The 18,501-nt window shown below is 49.4% G+C and overlaps 1 protein-coding gene across 1 annotated transcript; it reads left to right on the plus strand.

The window, feature by feature from the left end:
- Positions 1 to 9,955: 9,955 nt before the first annotated feature.
- RCVRN (recoverin) lies at positions 9,956 to 17,052 on the plus strand. Its single transcript, XM_037155051.2, has 3 exons — positions 9,956 to 10,381; positions 13,466 to 13,577; positions 16,471 to 17,052. Exons 1-3 carry the CDS (start codon positions 10,001 to 10,003, stop codon positions 16,590 to 16,592), a joined length of 615 nt encoding a protein of 204 aa, XP_037010946.2. The 5' UTR covers positions 9,956 to 10,000; the 3' UTR covers positions 16,593 to 17,052.
- The last annotated feature ends 1,449 nt before the right edge of the window (positions 17,053 to 18,501 follow it).

Consider the following 18,501-nt stretch of genomic DNA (forward strand, 5'->3'; position numbering starts at 1 on the left):
CCTCACATGCTCCCTTTGTTTCTCTTCCCTCCTTTATTCATCGAGCACTTAGCTAAAGCCAAGTAATGTGCTCAGATCTGAGGACAAGATATGGATTTGTCACCAGGGAAGCCCATGATCTGATGTTCAGCGTAGACTTATCTTTTCTCCAGGGTCCTCGCAGGTCAGTAACCTTGACATTCACACACAGGTACTCTCTGCAGAATGTGGGGCTTTCAGAGACACTGTTGTGCTGATAGATTTGCATTTATTTACTCATCTGTTTATTTAGCAGATGCTTGAGATAAGCCAGGCATTGTGTGGGATTCTAGAAATATAGCTGCATACAAGACAGATACTGTCCTCTGTCTCCTCTATTTCCCATGTAGACAGGAGGATGCTTTAACATTTCTGGAGAATGAGAACATTTAACCTTCCACATTTAACCCACTGGCAGCCTGCAATTCCAGTACCCACTACCACCATGTGGCATTTACCCACTGGGTGGAAGGTAGACAGCTACAAGTGTTCAGTCACCTGGTCGCTAGACCCTCGCAGCCCATATCCAACTTGAATTTCTGAGACTTCTTTTGTTTTAAATAACACTCCTCACTTTACAAAGAGGGGGAAGCCCAAGTATGACCAGTGAGTACAGAGAAATTAGCAAAGTGAATTAAAAGCAGAGCTAGAGCCCATAGTCCAAGCCCCTGTATTGTTAACAGGGTCCCCCCTCCCCGCTCTTGGGTGAAGTCAAGATCAGGATGAAGTCTACAGTACCTGGAAGTGCACCTCAGGGTAGCAGTCATTCTATCCAGGTGGTTCTGTTTTTGTTTCTGTTTTGGTGTTTAAGTTATAAGAGGATTTGCTGAGTTTATTCAGAATGGGTGAGCGAGTCTCGGTTGTTCTTGAGCACCTCTATCGTTCCATTTCTGAGAACAAGTGGGCCCCTTCTGCCTGGTCCACTTAGTTTTGTCTGTGAAAACCTGATTTAAAAAAATATGTATCTCCAAGACAAATGGTGTTCCAAGTGAGCTGGTTGCCATGACAACCTCCAGGAAAAGCCACTTAAATCTCTCCATTTTATTTCCAGTGTGTTTGAGCAGTATCACAGAGGGATGGCTGTCCTGAGGTCCTGCAGCAGGAGGACTCCTCTGCCCCTCGGGGGTGATGGGTGCCTGGAGCAGACAGAAACTGTGCGCATTCGCGAACCAGGTGTCCGTTTCTATTCCCTTTGTGGAAACCAATCAACTACTAGATTAGTGGACGGTGCGTAAAAATCTTGGCTGAGCCAAAGTCCCTTCTTGGAAATACAAGCCATAAATTCAAAGGATGTCAAAGACCTCAGCTTGTTTAAGTGATTTTACTTCCAGCTGTGAGTGGCCTTGACGGGGAGAGTTTGCACAGGGTTCTGCAGACCTGCTGGCAGTTATGTAGGTAGGGAAAGCACTTTACAGCTGTTCCTCGGGGTATGGACCAGCAGCATGCTTACTTGGCCAGCACACCATCTTCTTCCCGTGGTCCTTCCCACCCCTCTAAGACATGCTGCCTTTTCTTTCTCTAGGTTTATTGAGGTATTTGGCATATAGTATTAGGGTTTATTGACATACAATAAAATTCACCCTTTTAAAGTATACAGTTCTATGGATTTTGACAAACGTGTATAGCCTTGTAAACACCACCAAAATTAACATAGTATTTCCATCACTCCCAAAATTCTCCCTGACCCCTGTAGGCAATCCACTCCTCCCACCCCCAGCCCTTGGCAACCACTGACTGGTTTTCTGACCTTATAGTTTTGCCTTTTCTAGAATGTTGTGTAAATGCAGCCAAACTACGCAGTCTGTGAGGCTGGTTCCTTTGTCTCTGCTTAGCATTGTGAGCTGCCCATGCTGTGTGCCTACCCTTGCTTCCCTTGTGTCACCTCGTGGTGTTCCATTGCATGGCGTACCACATGGCTTCCTCACTCCTACAATGCATTGTTTGTCCCAGACGTTCCTCTTTGGGGGTCTATAGCTTGTCTGCATGGCTGCTTCCAGCCCGCTGCTTCCTACAGCTCCCAAGCTGTACCCAGAGGTAGTTCTTGCAGCTCACACTTGGTTTTTGGTTCATGTCAGGATTTGACAGTGCAGAAAGCTGCCAGGGACTGGGGGGAGGGCCGGGCTGGGTCTCCATTGCCTTCCACTTCTGCTGTGTCCTGGAGCTTGCCTCTGGGCTAGCAGATCCACCCTCTCCCAGGGCCCCTCATGTCAGCGCACACAGTCCTTGGCATCTGTTGAGTATAAGGGGGTTTGCAAGGCCAGTGGGTGAGAAGACAGGGGACTGGCCAGAGGCTCATCTCGACCCTGCCCTGGATTTCTTTGCTTCATCTTCAGAATGAAGATATTCTTCTAGAAGTTCTCTCAGGCCTCACGCAGTCACTGCATTCTAGCTTTCCCCCTTCTCACTTCCGGTGTTGTGCCCTGTACACATTGTCATTCCTCGTCTGGGTCCCTTAAGCACAGTGGTGCATGGCATTGCCTAAAATCCTCGTTAGAGGGACATGCTGGCATTTCTCCTGTTAGATACAAATGAAACTAAAATTAAGAGTCTTGAGAGCTATCAAGAATGAGGTAGTTCTTCCTTAGGACCCCCAAGGTGACAACTCCAAGCCATGTCTTGATCATGCCCTGCTCAGTGACAGGTGAGCCCTGGACAGCCACCAGGAACCTCTCCAAGCAAACTGAAAACACCTGGATCCAGGCCGAGGTGGGAGCTCAGGCCCACAGGCTCCCAGGGTGGGGAGCCACTGATCTGTGCTGCTGGGGTGCTCTGGGTACATTTTGCCACAGACTCATCACTTCTCTTCCCCAGGAGTATTATTCCAATCAGGCCCCTCTGGAAAAGGAGGGCCCCCAACTCCTGTTGCAGCAGGTTTGGGTGAAAATAGACATGTGACACAAAAGCAAGCTCCCATTTTCCCTAACCCTCTAGATGCTGGGGCCAAGCTCTCTGGGGAGTCTTTGTTGGGAGGTGCCTCTGAAGGACAGGGCTTGTGACTGCCTTCAGTCTTTCTGCGTGTGGTTGAGGGGACATGGACCCTTTGTGTTTTCAGGGAAGTTCCTAACGGGACTGCAATGGCGGAATGCAGAGGTCCAGCACATGGGTGCTCTAACGGACAGCGTGACACTGGGACAGAGGTCCCAGGGGCAAGAGCATTGGACTGGGCCCGCTCTGCTGTCTCTTGAGTCCCATAACCTGAGTTGTCACCTCCCTTCTGGGACCTTGGTGGACTCATCTGTCAACTGAGACACTCCCCTTCCAGCGTTGTACACCGCAGGCCGGCTCTTGGGAGCCATGGCCTCTGGGCAGCCATGTGGACCCAGGGACAGATATTCACAGGGACCCCAGCCACCCTTGGTGATGGTCCCCCAGTCTGCATTTCTGCCCTCCCTCAGGACAGAGGTTGGGGGAGGGGAGCCACAGCAGCCCTTCACAGACACGAGCACATCAGCAAACCCTACGAAAGTGGAATTTTCTAACAGAATAAACTTGCTTGTTTGGTCTGTTTTCTGTAACTTTTGCTAAATACTTTATACATTTTTAATGTTACAAAGCTGTGTCTCCTGCCAGCATTCCTCCTCCCGGTATGAATGTGTTTACTCCACACTGTATATCTTCCTCCCTCTGACTGCCTAGACCAGTAAATAAAATGGATGTAATATAATTTATAAGTGACACTGTTGAAACTCTGATCCCTATGGGGGCTGTCACCAGCTCTCCCCAACTCCTGTAATAGGATTTGTGTGTATTAATGCTGAATTAAATGTTTAAAGCATTTAAATTTTGAAGGTGTTTGCTATACATAATTGTTCTCCATTATTATGAAGCATTTTCAAGAAGTTAAATCTCTCCCATTTTTTCTCCTTAGCTCTGTGTGTACACTTGATATGCTTAGAATCACCCATACAAAATAAACTACCCAGAGACACTGGGTCCCACTGGGTGACCCTCCTCCCTGGAAGGCAGCCACACCCTCCTTTGGACAAACGGCCTCTGCATCTCTTCAGGCTCCCAGGACTGGGATAATTTTACTCCTGATAACTTATCAGGGGGTCAAAAGGCACATGGGCATTGACCCTCCCCCCCAGATGGGTGCCATGCTGCCAGACCCACATTCCTAACCCCATCCCAATCCCCTCCCCTGGCGACTTGTCCCTTTAGACAGGTGGGGCTCCTGGCTGTTTCTTATCTCATCCATCCATCCGTTAATGCATCCCTGCCTTCATGCCATAATTGTTGAGCACCCACTGTGTTCCAGACACTGTCAGAGGTAATGGGAACAGTGAATGAAACAGAGCCCTGCCCTCATGAGCTTCCTTTCTAGCAAGGAAAGACAGACAAGCGAGGTTATCATGCAAGTGTGCAGTGTTGCTAAAGAAGGCATTAAATGTTATGGAGAAATAAAAACAGGGCAGAGGGAACTGGTAGTTTTCTAAGGGTGAGGGTGGGTAAGTTGCTGTATTAAATAGGGGAATTGGGTAGCCTCACTGGGAAGGTGCAAAGACAAGTAGACTGAAGACTGGGGAGACAGCCCAGCAGGTAGCTAGCTGAGGGAAGAATGTTCCTGAAGAGGAGGCGACCTGGTTCGAGGCTGGGTGGGGGTCGGGGGTGGGCAGTAGAGGACTACCTGTTTGGGGCCACTACTGGAACACAGTGGTGGTGGGGAGGTGCAGATTCCACTGGGCTTTGCCAGAGGTGGAGGGCCTGAAACTTTTACTCTGGGGGTTCGAGCCAAGGTGTATGGCCTGACTTCAGTGCCACAGAGCTCAGACACTAATGTGAGGGATGAGAGCAGGGGCACCCTCCAAAGTTGGAGCTCAGGGAGAGGCTGCAAGCCCGCGGGGGGCCGCTCATGGTACAGGTGGAGAGAATGGCCAGGTTCTGGGTACACTGTGCAAGTAGAGCTAACACGATGTTTGACAGGTTGCAGTGGGGTGGGACAGAAAGAGAGGTGCTGAAGGTGACTCCGAGGACTTCAGTCCAAGCAACCAGAAGACCAGGCTGCCATTCAGTGCAAAGGAGTGGCCATGGGAGGGGCGCCCTTTCCCACTATCTACCTCCCGGCCCTCCTCTCCTGTTCTCTTTCAGTGTGGACTGTGCAGGCCCTGGGACCAGGCCCAGGAGCAAAGGTCAGCTTGTCTTGGAGCTCAGAGCCAGGGATGGTAGGGGGTGGGGGTGGAGGCCTGAGGGCGGGGCCCTGGCCAACAAGCTAAGACAGAGCTCCTGTTTGGGGTGTGACAGGCCAGCCTCTGGAAAGAGCCTGCTCCGTTCAGTCAAGGCCAGGAGGGGAGACAGACCGAGACTGCCTGGAGACAAGGCCTTCTTCCCTGTGGACTTTGGGGTCCAAGGAGAGTTTATGGCCCCAGCTCAGACTTAACAAATCCGTTCATAATACATCATCTCCAACAACTTGTTTGACTAAGGAGCATAAACTCTCCCTCTGATAGAAGATGTTTATGCAGGTTTTCAAACAAACCTCCAGGTCATGACCCCTCTCTCAGCAGCATCAACACAGCTGCCTGTGGGTCCCCTCCTGTGCTTGGGCCCCTCCTGGGCCCAGCAACCTGAAGAATGGGGACAGTACCAGGCTGCTTCTGACCTGGGTCTAGCTCCCTCCTCTTTGCCCCTGGAGAGGGCAGAAGAAGTTGGCAGAGCTCTAGCTGCCTACCATGTTAACCCCAGGGCTCTCTTTCCTTGCCCACTTCTTGTTGTCATAGCAACCACAGCTCTTCACCTGCAGACTTGGAGCTTTTCACACCCTCGGTTCAGGCAGCTGCAGTGTAGTGAAGGGCCCTGAATGGGGTGCCTGGAAGACCTGAGCTTTCATTCTGGCTTTGCATTTTACAACTGTGTGACACAGGCCAGCAATAGGCATTTGGAGCTTCGTTTTTACCCCTGTAACACTGGCCTGGCCTTATCTGCAGGCCTGGTGTGGATGGGCCAAGAACCCAGACGGGACTTCTAAAGGCCTCTTGCACCTGGTTCAGAGGTAAGGGGTGAACCTCCAGCCTCACTCTCATGGCCTGGGTTGTATTTGTTTCTGAGTTCAGTGACTGTTCTATTTCTAACTACTCTTGAGATTAAATGCCTTGCTAGAGGAGAATGAAATCTAGAAGAGACAGGTTCTTAATAACTAACATGCTCTCGCGAACTGACAGGACCAAATAGGGAGTGCACCTACACGCCCCTAAGGTTAAGGCTTCCTGAGAAACACTCTGGAACCACAACAGGTGGAGCAAGCTGGAGGGGTGGGTGAGCAGAGTTGGCTCCTGAACTTTTGTCCTCCCTAAGCAACAGCAGGGTGGACCTGGCAGGTGGCTTTCTCCCAGCAGTAGGGACCTGATGTCCCCTGCCATTGGCCTGTTATGATAGGCTACCAACCCTGACTCACCTGCCTAGAGATCGTGGTATTTATTCTTTGTAGTTATGACCCCTGGACAAAAAGGAGACATCTCTCCCAACCAGTTTGGCAATTTGGGGGCTCCAGGCACATTCCCCTCCAGCATTATGCTCAGCCAAGCTGGGGCACTGCTGACCTTTCCTTTGGGTGAGGAGAATTCAGGTACATAGAATACCCCCTAGGGTTCTTCCTTATGTCCAGCACTCATAACTGAGCTGACTGCAGGGATGTGAAGGCTTCCATTGCAGAGTTCCCATCTCCCATCTATCCATTCACTCACTCAACAAGCATGTTACTATTTGCTGGCTTCGGGCATCAGGCTAGGTTACAAACTGACAACCTGCAAGCTGAAACCAAACCACAGATATGTTCTATTTGGCCCACACCAAGTTTAAAAATTTTTTGAGCTCTCAATTTAAAAGCTTGAAAATTGCATCTAAAAATCTGATTTATGAATTTCTTTTAGATAATCAAAAAATATAGTAACATGGGGCCATAATCCCATGTGACCATGTTGACATGGAGTTAAACACTGGCAGCCTCTCTCACGTATAACACAGGCCTCACCACTCCTTATTGTCTCCCTGATCCAGCTCTTTCACTTCCTCCCTCCACTTGCTGACTCCTGTAGGTAGTTTAGTTTTTGACCCTGTTGTAGATGAGTAATAACAAAAACTAACATGTGGTTGGCCCTTAGTATGTGCCAGTCTCTATTCTAAATATGTTCACACATTAACTCATTTTAGCCTCACACAAAAATGAAGTAGACACTATTATTAGTGTCTACTAGTGCTCGTTCACTCAGAAAGTAGCCATTGACAGCCCAGCCTTGCCAGGCACCATTCTGACAATGAAGATGCAGCCAGGGATAAGCGGATGGACCCTCACTTCCACAGAGCTCTCATTCTGGTGAGGCTCCAGACAGCACCAGGAACAAATAAATAGGGAGCTAGAGGGTGTATGGGGGAGGGAGCAAAGGAAAAGCAAGGTAAACAGTCCAGGGTGTGCTGATGGGTGTGGTGCGGTGTGCAAGAGGAAATAGAGTGGACAATACAGACCTTTGTGAGAAGGTGACATTTAAAGGAAAGCCATGAAGGAGGTAAAGGATTGGGAGAAGAATATTCTAGGCGGAAAGATGTTAGAAAATGTGCTTGGCAAGTAGGGGCTGGAAAGAAGTATCTGAAGTCATGAAAGGCAAGGACCTACATCCAAGATTGCTCTATCCAGCAGAGCTACCATTTAGAATGGAAGGGCAGATAAAGAGCTTCCTAGAGAAGGTCAAGTTAAAGGAGTTCATCATCACCAAGCCCTCATTATATGAAATGTTAAAGGGACTTATCTAAGAAATAGATCAAAAACTGAACAGTAGACTTCTGCCAAGATGGAGGCATAGGTGGACACACTGTGCCTTCTCGTACAACCAAGTTTAAAAACAACAACGTTTTAGCAACAAAAATGCAGCCAGACTACAGAAAATTGAACTATACAGAAGTCTGACAACAACGAACCCTTCAGCCAAACTGGTAAGAGGGGTAGAGCCAGTGGCAGAGCGGGGTCGGGAAGGACAGATCCACCAGACTGACCCAGGCGCACAACCCAGGTGCACAACCTAGGCGCGCCAGCAGCCGTGGGCAGATCCCAGGTGTGGAGTAGCAGGCGGACACACTGAGGGCGCAGGGCGGCAGACTCACTGAAGGCTGACCACGTTCACACACTCGCACACAGATAAACCGGTGAAGGAGTGAGCCGTGAGACAGACTGTGCAGGCCCCAGTGGCGGGAAGCAGCAGAGGGGACTGTTATTGTCCCTCTCTGACCCCACCCCCACATACAGTATCACAAACCAGCAACCTGGGCGGCCCCACCCTGGTGAACACCTAAGGCTCTGCTCCAGGAAATCCAGGAAGCTCAGACAGTCCCAAAGAAGTTGGACCCAAGGAGGAATACACTAAGGCACATCATCATTACATTAGCCAAGATGAAAATGAAGGAGAGAATCCTAGAAGCAGCAAAAGATAAGGGGACAGTCACCTACAAAGGAGTTCCCATCAGACTGTCAGAGGATTTCTCAAAAGAGACCTTACAGGCAAGAAGGGGCTGGAAAGAGGTATTCCAAGTCATGAAATCCAGACCTACATCCAAGATTGATCTATCTAGCAAAGCTTTCATTTAGAATGGAAGGGCAGATAAAGTGCTTCTCAGATAAGATCAAATTCAAGGAGTTCATCATCACCAAGCCCTTATTATATGAAATGTTAAAGGGACTTACCTAAAAAAAAAAAAAGAAGATAAAAAAGATGAATAGTGAGAGAACAGCAAACTCACAGTTATTAACAACCACACCTAAAACAAAAGCAAACTAAGAGGACAGCTAGATCAGGAGCGAAACCACAGAAATGAAGATTTCATGGAGGGTTAGCAACAGGGGAGTGGGAGGAGGAGAAGGGGGAGAAGGTAGAGAAAATAAGTAGCATAGATGGTAGGTAGAAAATAGATGGGGGGAGGGCAAGAATAGTAGGGGAAATACAGAATCTAAAGAACTTGAGACACATAGTCATAAACTAAAGGGGGGAATGGTGGAGGAGGGAATGTGCAGGGTGGAGGGGAATGAATGGGGGGAAATAGAACAACTGTAATGGCATAATCAATAAAATATATTTTTAAAAAACTGAACAGTAAAATGACAACAAACTCACAGCTATCAACAACTGAACCTAAAAAAGCAAAAGCAAAAACAAAAACTAAGCAAATAACTAGAACAGGAACAGAATCACAGAAATGGAGATCTCATGGAAGATTGACAGTGGGGAGGGGGAAAATGGGGGAGAAAGTTAAGGGAATAAGCATAATTGGTAGGTACAAAATAGACAGTGGGGGGGTTAAGAACAGTATGGGAAATAGAGAAGCCAAAGAACTTATATGTATGACCCATGGACATGAATTAAGTGTGTGCAGGGATGCTGAAGAGTGGGGGGAGTGGACTGGAGCGAGGATAAAGGAGAGAAAAAGACTGGGACAACTGTAATAGCATAATCAATAAAATATACTTAAAAAAGAAAACATGCCCGGGGTCACACAGCTAGTACATTGCAAAGTTGGGATTTGGAACCAGGTGGTCTCCAGAGCCTGGCTCCTCACCCCTGCATTGTAGGGCTCAATGAAAGACGGGATTCTGGGAGTTGTGGGGGGGACAGGTGTGAACACCATTGCTGTCAGAGAGCTAGAGTTGGGATGGAAGAGGATGAACTAGGGGCAGTATGGATGGTCTTGTCCCAAGACTTGGGCTCCAAAGGTTCTGACCTCCTGTCCTGTCCTCCCAGAAGGCCAGAATGGATTGATGACTTGCTGTCAGCTCCTTATTTTAATCTCAGGAGGGTTCTAGGAAGTTGCCTAGCTCCCACCAAGCTCCTGGCCCCTCCTCCTTCCAAGTACTGAAGTGAATCTGCTGCAAATCCCCCTAATCCGCCAGCATCTCAGTGTCCGTCTGACTGCAGTGGCACTGAGCCCTGGAAGCCTAAGGCCACATCACTCCCACCCACCCACCCAGCCGCTACTGCTCAGCGTGGCCCACGCCACCTCACCCATGGGGAACAGCAAAAGCGGAGCCCTATCCAAGGAGATCCTGGAGGAGCTGCAGCTAAACACCAAGTTCACGGAGGAGGAGCTGTGTGCCTGGTACCAGTCCTTCCTGAAGGAATGCCCCAGCGGCCGCATCACACGGCAGCAGTTCCAGAACATCTATGCCAAGTTCTTCCCTGACTCTGACCCAAAAGCCTACGCCGAGCACGTTTTCCGCAGCTTCGACGCCAATAACGATGGCACCCTGGACTTCAAGGAGTATGTCATCGCCTTGCACATGACCACGGCAGGCAAGCCCAGCCAGAAGCTGGAGTGGGCCTTCTCCCTCTATGACGTGGACGGCAATGGGGCCATCAGCAAGAACGAAGTGCTTGAGATTGTCATGGTCAGTCTCTATGCACCATCCCCCTTACGCTGTGCAAGACTAGGGTCACCCAGGGTCAGGGACCCTGGCTGCTGCTGGTGCTGCAGCTGGGGGTGGGGCTGGAGGGTGGAGTGAAGGCTGTGTGACTCAGTGTTTCTGAGACCACAGTGAGGGGGCTCTAATGTCCTGATTAACAGAAGGCGGGCCACTTTCCCACAGCTTCATTTCCCTTCTATGCACATTTTGTTTGTTTCCATCCTTCTTTCTTTCCTCACTTCTTCCTCTCCCCCCCACCGCCCGGTCTCTTTTTCCTTCCTTCACTAAAATGTCCTTCAAAACCTTCAACCCTGCATATTCAGATTCCACAACATGTTTCAAATACACAATAGAAAGGGGCCAGAGTAGGGATGTGAAATGTGGGTTCTAGTTCCAATTGTCTTCATAGAGCTTCTCCCGGGAGCCCCTCAGTCTCCTCTGCCCTGTTCTAGCTTGAACCAGGGACCCCTCAGCTCCTTGTAGGCCAGCGCTTCCAACACACATTCTCCACCCATCTGTGCTGGCCCAGTGTTGGATCATGTGTTCTGAAGATTTTAGATGTCCTGAAATAGTTTTATTTAATGTAAAAGTAACTCATGAAATTTAGAAACATAGGCAAAAAAAATTAAAATTACCTTTAATTTCATTATCCAGAGATTTCTAGCCTTTTAGCTACATATTTTTAAATAATTTTAGAGCTATGAAATATTCATATGATTTTTATCATGTATTTCCAGTTATTATTTTATTATGAATGTTTTCCATATCAGTACATATTCTTTTTTTAAAGCCATTTTAATAACTGCTTAGAATTCCATCTACAGAAATGTCATAAATTTAGCCATTCCTATATTTTAGATAATGAGGATGCTTTTATTTTTTTCTATTATATTATTTATATTTACATTCATTTAGTATCTTTTCAAAAGATTTTATTCATTTATTTTTAGAGAGCAGGGAAGGGAGGGAAAAAGAGAGGGAGAGAAACATCAATGTGTGATTGCCTCTTGTACGCCCCTTACTGGGGATCTGGCCTGCAACCCAGGCGTGTACCCTGACTGGGAATCGGACTGGCAACCCTTTGGTTCCCAGCCCATGCTCAATCCACTGAGCTACACCAGCCAGGGCTCATTTAGTGTCTTTTTACCTGATCTTTTTTATCCCCCTATCTCATGCCACTCACTTTATTTTTCTAATTTCATTGCTGTTAAGAGGGAGCATGTTTGTCATATTTTATATAATTTTTGATGCACTGGTAATCCTGTTCTCGTTTGCACATGCTTCCACCCTTATTAGGAGACACCATAACTAAAGTAGCCAAGCATGTGGCTTGTGATCTGTGGGCTCTGCTTGCACCTCCCGTTAAGGTCAGGCTTGTCTGGGGACCTCAATGGCATATGGGCAGGGCCTTCAGATCAAACTTCCCTGGACTGGCAGGTGGCCTGGGATGGAGACCACATCCCAAAATCACCTTAAGGATGCCAGGCCTAGCAGAGGCCTACAAGTTGGTGCTCCTTGACAAAAAGGAGTAGGAGGGGGAGGAGAGGGATAAAGGGTAGGGAAGGGAGGGCAGGGGCAGTAGGGCAGGGCAGGGAAAAGGTGGGAGGGGAGAGAGAAGAGACTGAGGAGGAGGATCCATGGCTGAGGCTGTGCAGTGTCGCTGGCCTTGGAGTCAGAAGTTACAGATTCCAGTCCCATCTATGCCACCAACTAGCTGCATGGCCTTGGAAAAATCATATAACACACCAGGGCCCAGGGTAAACATTTGATGGATCTTTTCTCTTGTTTCACTGAGGCCTCGACAGCCTGTCCTTGCTGTTAGAAGCAGTGTGGGGCAGGCAGCTTTCAGCTTTTAGCCTTCAAGGCGGCACATGGTTCCCATGGCTCAGGACAGAGAGAGGAGTTAACGGAGTCCCCTACACTTCAGCTTCTGGGCACCTGCCAGCCCAGACTGCTACTGGGTTTGATTTCCTTGTTCTTCTTGTTACAGCATGGGGGGCTGAAAGGGTATTTCTCAAGGTCATTGACCTTTTCTCCAGGCTAATTTCGTAGGCATTACTGGCTGTACTCTCAAGTGACTCCAAGATGTCCTCCCAACTCCCACCCAGCACACTGCCTGCATCCCAAGCCTGCCCCAAGTTTGAGGACACAGCCTGGGACAGTCTCAGGGGCCACCACTTTGAGTGTTCTCTCTGGGCCTAGCCAGCCCTGGAGCTGGATGGACACATTGAGACCACTGGCCCCTTCCCTTGATCATAGGTCCAGAGGCACTTCCTGCCTGGTCCCCCATCGCACATCCAGCTCCTTTACTAGTGAGAGGAGAGGAGGGTCAGAAGGATGCTTGAACCTAAAGCTAAACCTTTCTCTGGATCCCTCCCTGAGCGGAGTGGAAGGGTAACTGAGAGGCTTCCTGAGCCCTGGGGAAACTTTTGGAAAGTTCTTGTTGACACCTCCCCTCTCCCTTCACCAGCCCCTGAAATGGTCTTCGAGACATAAGACTAAGTTGGCAAATGGCATAATGCAAACTAAAACCAAAGTGCCTGGCTTAGAATCTGAGATCATCTGCATCTAGCTGGGTGACTTTCAGCAAGTTGTCTCAGTTTCTTCATCTATAAAATGGGGTTGATAACGCCCACCTCACAAGGATGTGAAGGTTCCATGTAAAATACCCAGAATAACGGCTCATGTTAAGCACTCAACAGATGTTAGCCCTTGTTACCACAAGCCAACCTGGCTGGGCAACCAGGTACCATGCAGATCTGAAAGAAACTGTTAGATATTCAAACATTTCTGGGCCGTAGGGTTCAAGGTAGCCATGGGATTATCATCAGGAAGCTTTTTGTTTTATTGTATTTTATTTTATTTTAATCAATTGAAAGCAATATGTGTACATGGTGAGGAAAATCAAACTGCACAGAAAGGAACAAATAAGAAGCAAAAGCCTGCTTCACCCCTCCCAGGAGCTTTGATCGAGTGGGGCAGGCCCGGCCTGGGGGTCTGCATTTTAACACCAGGGCTGCCAACCCCTGCTGCTCCTGCTGATGCGTCATTCCTCTTGATTTGGTGCAGGCGATTTTCAAAATGATCAGTCCCGAGGATGTGAAGCACCTTCCAGACGATGAAAACACCCCGGAGAAGCGAGCTGGAAAAATCTGGGCCTTCTTCGGAAAGAGTGATGATGGTGAATGCGCTCTCCTTCATCACCGTGGATTTCACAGTCACGGGCTGTTTCCCAGGGACCCCAAGGAGATGTGGAGGTCCCATGACGCCCCACAGGGCTGGCTGACGGGCCTCAGGGGATGGGCAGACCCACTGGCAGGCAGGTCTACCTGCTGCCCCCCAGAGCTGCCACTGCCGACAGGAATGGCCCCCTCTGTGGCTTAGGCAGGTCCATTGCTGCCTGAGAGTTTCGGGGTGAAGGAAGGCCCAGAGTGGTGGAGTGGTTTTGAAGGAAAACATCCTCGGTTAGAGCAGAGTTAGCCCACACTGAAGTAAAAGTAAAAAGTAAAGGCAATAGCATATTAGAAGTTAGTATGCACGTGTCCAGCTTAAAGTAATTCGAACCACTCCCTGTCTATGTGGAATGCCAGTGTGTAGACACCTGGGCTTACTTTGATTGTTTTTAAAAGTGCCCTCTGGACAGTTAGGACAAGGCACACTTTAGCTTGGTCTGTGTCTGACTCAGCATCGAGTCCCAAGTAAGTGCAATCTCAACTTACATGGTTTTACTTAGGAAGTTAATTTGGGTCCCCCAAGAAGCACTGCCAGCTCTCATTAGATTTAAATTAGGTTGTGAGACATTTATTGGGAGAAGGGCCTGTGAGGGAAAACTGAGAGAAATCTACAGAAAGCCGGGAAACCCATCAGACTGCAAAGCAGATGGGACCTGTGTGGGCAGAGGGACAAGGAAGGAAGGTTGGGGAAGAACAGTGTTAGAGTGCAGTGCCGTTCTGAGAAAAGTTTGGCGGAGCTGAGGGGGTGTCCTCAAGCCCCCTCCTTCCAGGAGCTGGCCTGGCCTGGTGCCCTGCCCACCCCGCCCACCCCCGCCTGGGAGCAGCCTGCCTGAGTGCGGCAGGTCTTGCAATGACAAGCGGTGGTGGGTGTCAGAGCTGGGTGGCCGGGCTGCTGCTGCTCGGCGCCCGAGGCCCTTGTGGGAAGGACAGCTGGGGAGCTGATGTCAGTGGGTGTTGCAAACTCGCATGGCCACAGGAGCTCAGATGATGGAAGTGAGAGAAGTAGACAGTAGTCCTACGAAGTATGGGGACTGGCCACTAGTGGGGAGTGAAAGGCCTACTTCCATGTGGGAGTACAGAGCCCACCGGCCCTCATCATAGGATATTTAAAGACAAGAGCCAGCCACTGAGACTTTTAAAATCTGAAATGTCTCAACCAATGAAGTATTGCATGGCCCAAACACATGCGAGGGGTCAGCGCTGACCCTTCTGGGATCTCTAGAGCCATCTCTCACCCAGGGATGCAGGGGGCAGACCTCACTCAGCGGGATGTTAAATAAGGGCGGGTACAGACCACACTGGCCTTACTAATCTGCAGTCCAGGAAGAAGTCAGAAAAATAAGAAGGTCGTTGGCTCTAGGGCCAGAGCCAGGAGAGGCAGGCAAGGCATCTGGGCACAACACTGAAGGAGGCATCTGTTCCCTGGTGCCACCTGTGCCCGCACGACCCTGAGACTGAGCCCTGAGTCAGGGTGTTCAGGCTAGGTGCTTCGCTGGCTTCACCCGAGTCCCAGCCTTGATGTTGCCGCCCCTTTGAGCACCTTCACCTCTTCATTCGCTCAGACCCTGGTTATGTGAGATGACCCCTGTGACTTCCCACCCTGCTGGCCTATAATCCCCTTCACGACATCCCTCTGGGTCTGCTGAGTCCCCTCTTCTGTTACTGGCAGCTGGAAACTGACCCAGCCGAAGGTCGCAGGAGGTGGTGGTGTCACGGGGCTGACATATCACCCCAGCCAGTGGGCCTGTGTGTCCCTGTTCATGTGGCCTGCCTTGGGACAAGGCCCCTTTCGGTACCCGGCCTGATGGTGGGGTTCCCAGCTCTTCGTGAGGCTAACGGGGCCACTGAGACTCGAGACCCAAATTTCATCCCATAGCCCCACGCAGGGAACCAGCTGGGGCCCTGACCCAGGATTAAGATTAAGGGTGTTCAAAAGGCCTGGAGCATAAGCAGATAGAAGTGCGATTCAGGTCAGCCAAGCGTTGTTGAACACCTACTACGTGCAGGCCACTATGAGCATCACCATGACCTAAAAAAGCAGCCATCTCACTTTAGAGTTATTTGTACACACAACTGCCTTCCCTGCCAGGCCCAGAGTGAAGTCAGGGACTTTATCTCGCTCCCTTCTGTGCCACACCCTGCCCTCTGCCCCTGCAGTGACCTCAGCCCCAAGCACAGTGGCTCTAGCACAGAGGAGAAGCTCAGCAAAAAGCATTTAACTGCATGGAACTAAATACAGTAGGTGGAGCCAAGGCTCTCTCTTGGTCCCACATGGGGAGGTAGATGGAGGATGCCAAGAGGCACAGGGCAGAACCAGGCAGGAGTTGTCAGCTGAGAACCGTGGAGCTGCCCACGTGCTGGGGGTGGGGCATCAGAGAGACATCTCCACGAGCCAGGCTCTCCTGGGCACTGCATTGGGACCCTCCACTTTCACCCCCTTCTCCCTGAGTGGATGCTGCTCCCTCCTTCTCGACTGAAACTGTTTGCTTTGCTCTGTCCCTCAAAAGTTCTTTTAGAACTTGAGGCTGGAGACCTAGGGTAGTACTCAAAATATTTAATAACCAGCAAGACAGAGACATTGGCCAATTGGAAGAGAAGTATAACACCAAAATGCATCCAGGACCCTCAGGAGTGCCGGTCGTTAACCCTGCCACTGCTGGTTCATGGGGAGGTCCAGAGGATGGGCTGGGTATCTGGGGCAGGGCTGGGGGACACCCTGGGGGCGCTAAGTCTCAAGGTTTTCATGATGGATACATCTGTACAGGACACGCTGGCAGATGTCAGCCTCATTGCAGCTTGAAACAGCCAGTCCTGACTATAGTGTTTTTCTCCCCTCTGCAGATAAACTGACAGAGGAGGAGTTCATCGAGGGGACCTTGGCCAATAAAGAAATTCTGCGGCTGATTCAATTTGAGCCTCAAAAAGTGAAGGAAAGGTTCAAGGAAAAGGAAAAGAAACCCTGATGCCAACCACTTAGCTCTCCTGCCTCCCCTTACTGCTCACATAAACACACTCATGCACGCAGACACACATACTCCCCTGCACATGAACACACGTGTGTGCACAAACACACCCAGGGGCCAAGAGAGCAGCCTCCAAATCCACAGCATACCTCCCGAATGAACAAAAGCATCATTAGCAATCTGCCGGCCCCTTCTTCCCTTGCCTGCCACAGCCCCTCCCATCACACCCACCTCCCCGCCTCACCTGCCAGCCCACACTTCTGGTGATAATCCTCGGATTAGGTCGAAGGACTCCTGAACATCACCCCCTGAGTAAGCTCCTTTGTGGATTGCTGGGTAAGCAGGTTCTAATAAATGTGAGAGTTGCGGGGCACACAGTGAGCTAATGGTTCTTGAACCAGAAAAGCAAATGACTTCTGTCGGTTCGGCCTCAAAGACAGGGACACGTTGCCATTGCAGTCACAGGACTGCAATGGGACTGCGGTAGTGAAGATGGTGGATACAGCCCTGCTCTTGAGGGGCTCAGGGTGCATAGGGGACCATAGACCTCAGAGCTGCCAATGCAAGTGGGGAGGTTCCCATGGAGATGTGCAAAGCACTGTGGGCTGTCACAGGAGGGGGGCTGCCTGGTGCAAAGGATCAGAAAAGCTGTTCTTGACACTTCTCCAAGAAGGACATACAGAATATCCAGAGACACATGAAGAGATGCTCAATATCGTTAGCTATCAGAGAGATGCAAATTAAAACCACAATGAGATACCACTTTACACCGGTCAGGATGGCTATCATAAACAAAGCAACAAACAATAAATGTTGGAGAGGTTGTGGGGAAAAGGGGACCCTAGTTCACTGTTGGTGGGATTGCAGACTGGTACAACCAGTATGGAAAACAGTATGGAATTTTCTCAGAAAAATAAAAATCGACTTGCCTTTTGACCCAGCAATTCCACTGCTAGGATTATATCCTAAGAATCCTAAAACATCAATATCAAAGAACCTATGCACCACAATGTTCATAGCAGCACAATTTACAATAGCCAAGAGCTGGAAGCAACCTAGGTGCCCATCAGTAAATTAATGGATCAAAAAATCGTGGTACATATACACAATGGAATTCTATGCAGCAGAGAGAAAAAAGGAGCTACTACCCTTTGCAACAACATGGATGGAACTGGAAAGCATTATGTTGAGTAAAATAGGCCAGGTGTTGAAAGACAAATACCATATGATCTCACCTTTAACAGGAAGCTAAACAACAAAACAAACAAGCAAGCAGAATAAAAACAAAGACACTGAAATAGAGAACAAGTGGGACAGTGACCAGAGGGGAGAAGGAAGAGAAGTTAAGGGGGAAAAGGGGGAGGGATTTTGAGGAACAAATATGAAGGACACAGGGACGAGGACTAAGGGGGGTGGAAATGGGAGGGAGGTGGGGAGCATGGGGGGGCTGGGATGGGAGAAATAGACAAAAAACTGTACTTGAAAAATAACTAAATAAAATTTAAAAAGAAAATGTTAAAAAAAGAAAATCAATGAATATAACTTACCATATTAATAAAATAAAAATTTAAATGTTTATCTCAATACATAACAAAAGAATAATTTCCAAATAAAAGTGCAGCCTCAAGAGAAAAAAAGTAAAGCTGTTCTTGATGAAGAGACATTTGAATCTTAAGACCCAGAGGACAGTCATGAGGGTGAGGGTGAGGGTCGGGGTGGGGAAGCACTGTGTCCGGGCAGGGACCCTGAAGCAGGATGAGAGTTTCTGTGCATGGGCCAGTGTGGCTGAGCCAGAGGGAGGTGGGCCGGCCAAGGGTGAGTGAAGCCTGACAGGCAGGCAGGGCCAGACCACGCCAGCCTTCCTTGCAGCCCAGGGGAAGCATTCAGCTTCCCTGTGTGGACAGTGGGG

This window comes from Artibeus jamaicensis, unplaced genomic scaffold (genome assembly GCF_021234435.1).
Source record: "Artibeus jamaicensis isolate MK-2021 breed Jamaican fruit bat unplaced genomic scaffold, CSHL_Jam_final contig_781, whole genome shotgun sequence".
NCBI classification, from domain to species: domain Eukaryota; kingdom Metazoa; phylum Chordata; class Mammalia; order Chiroptera; family Phyllostomidae; genus Artibeus; species Artibeus jamaicensis.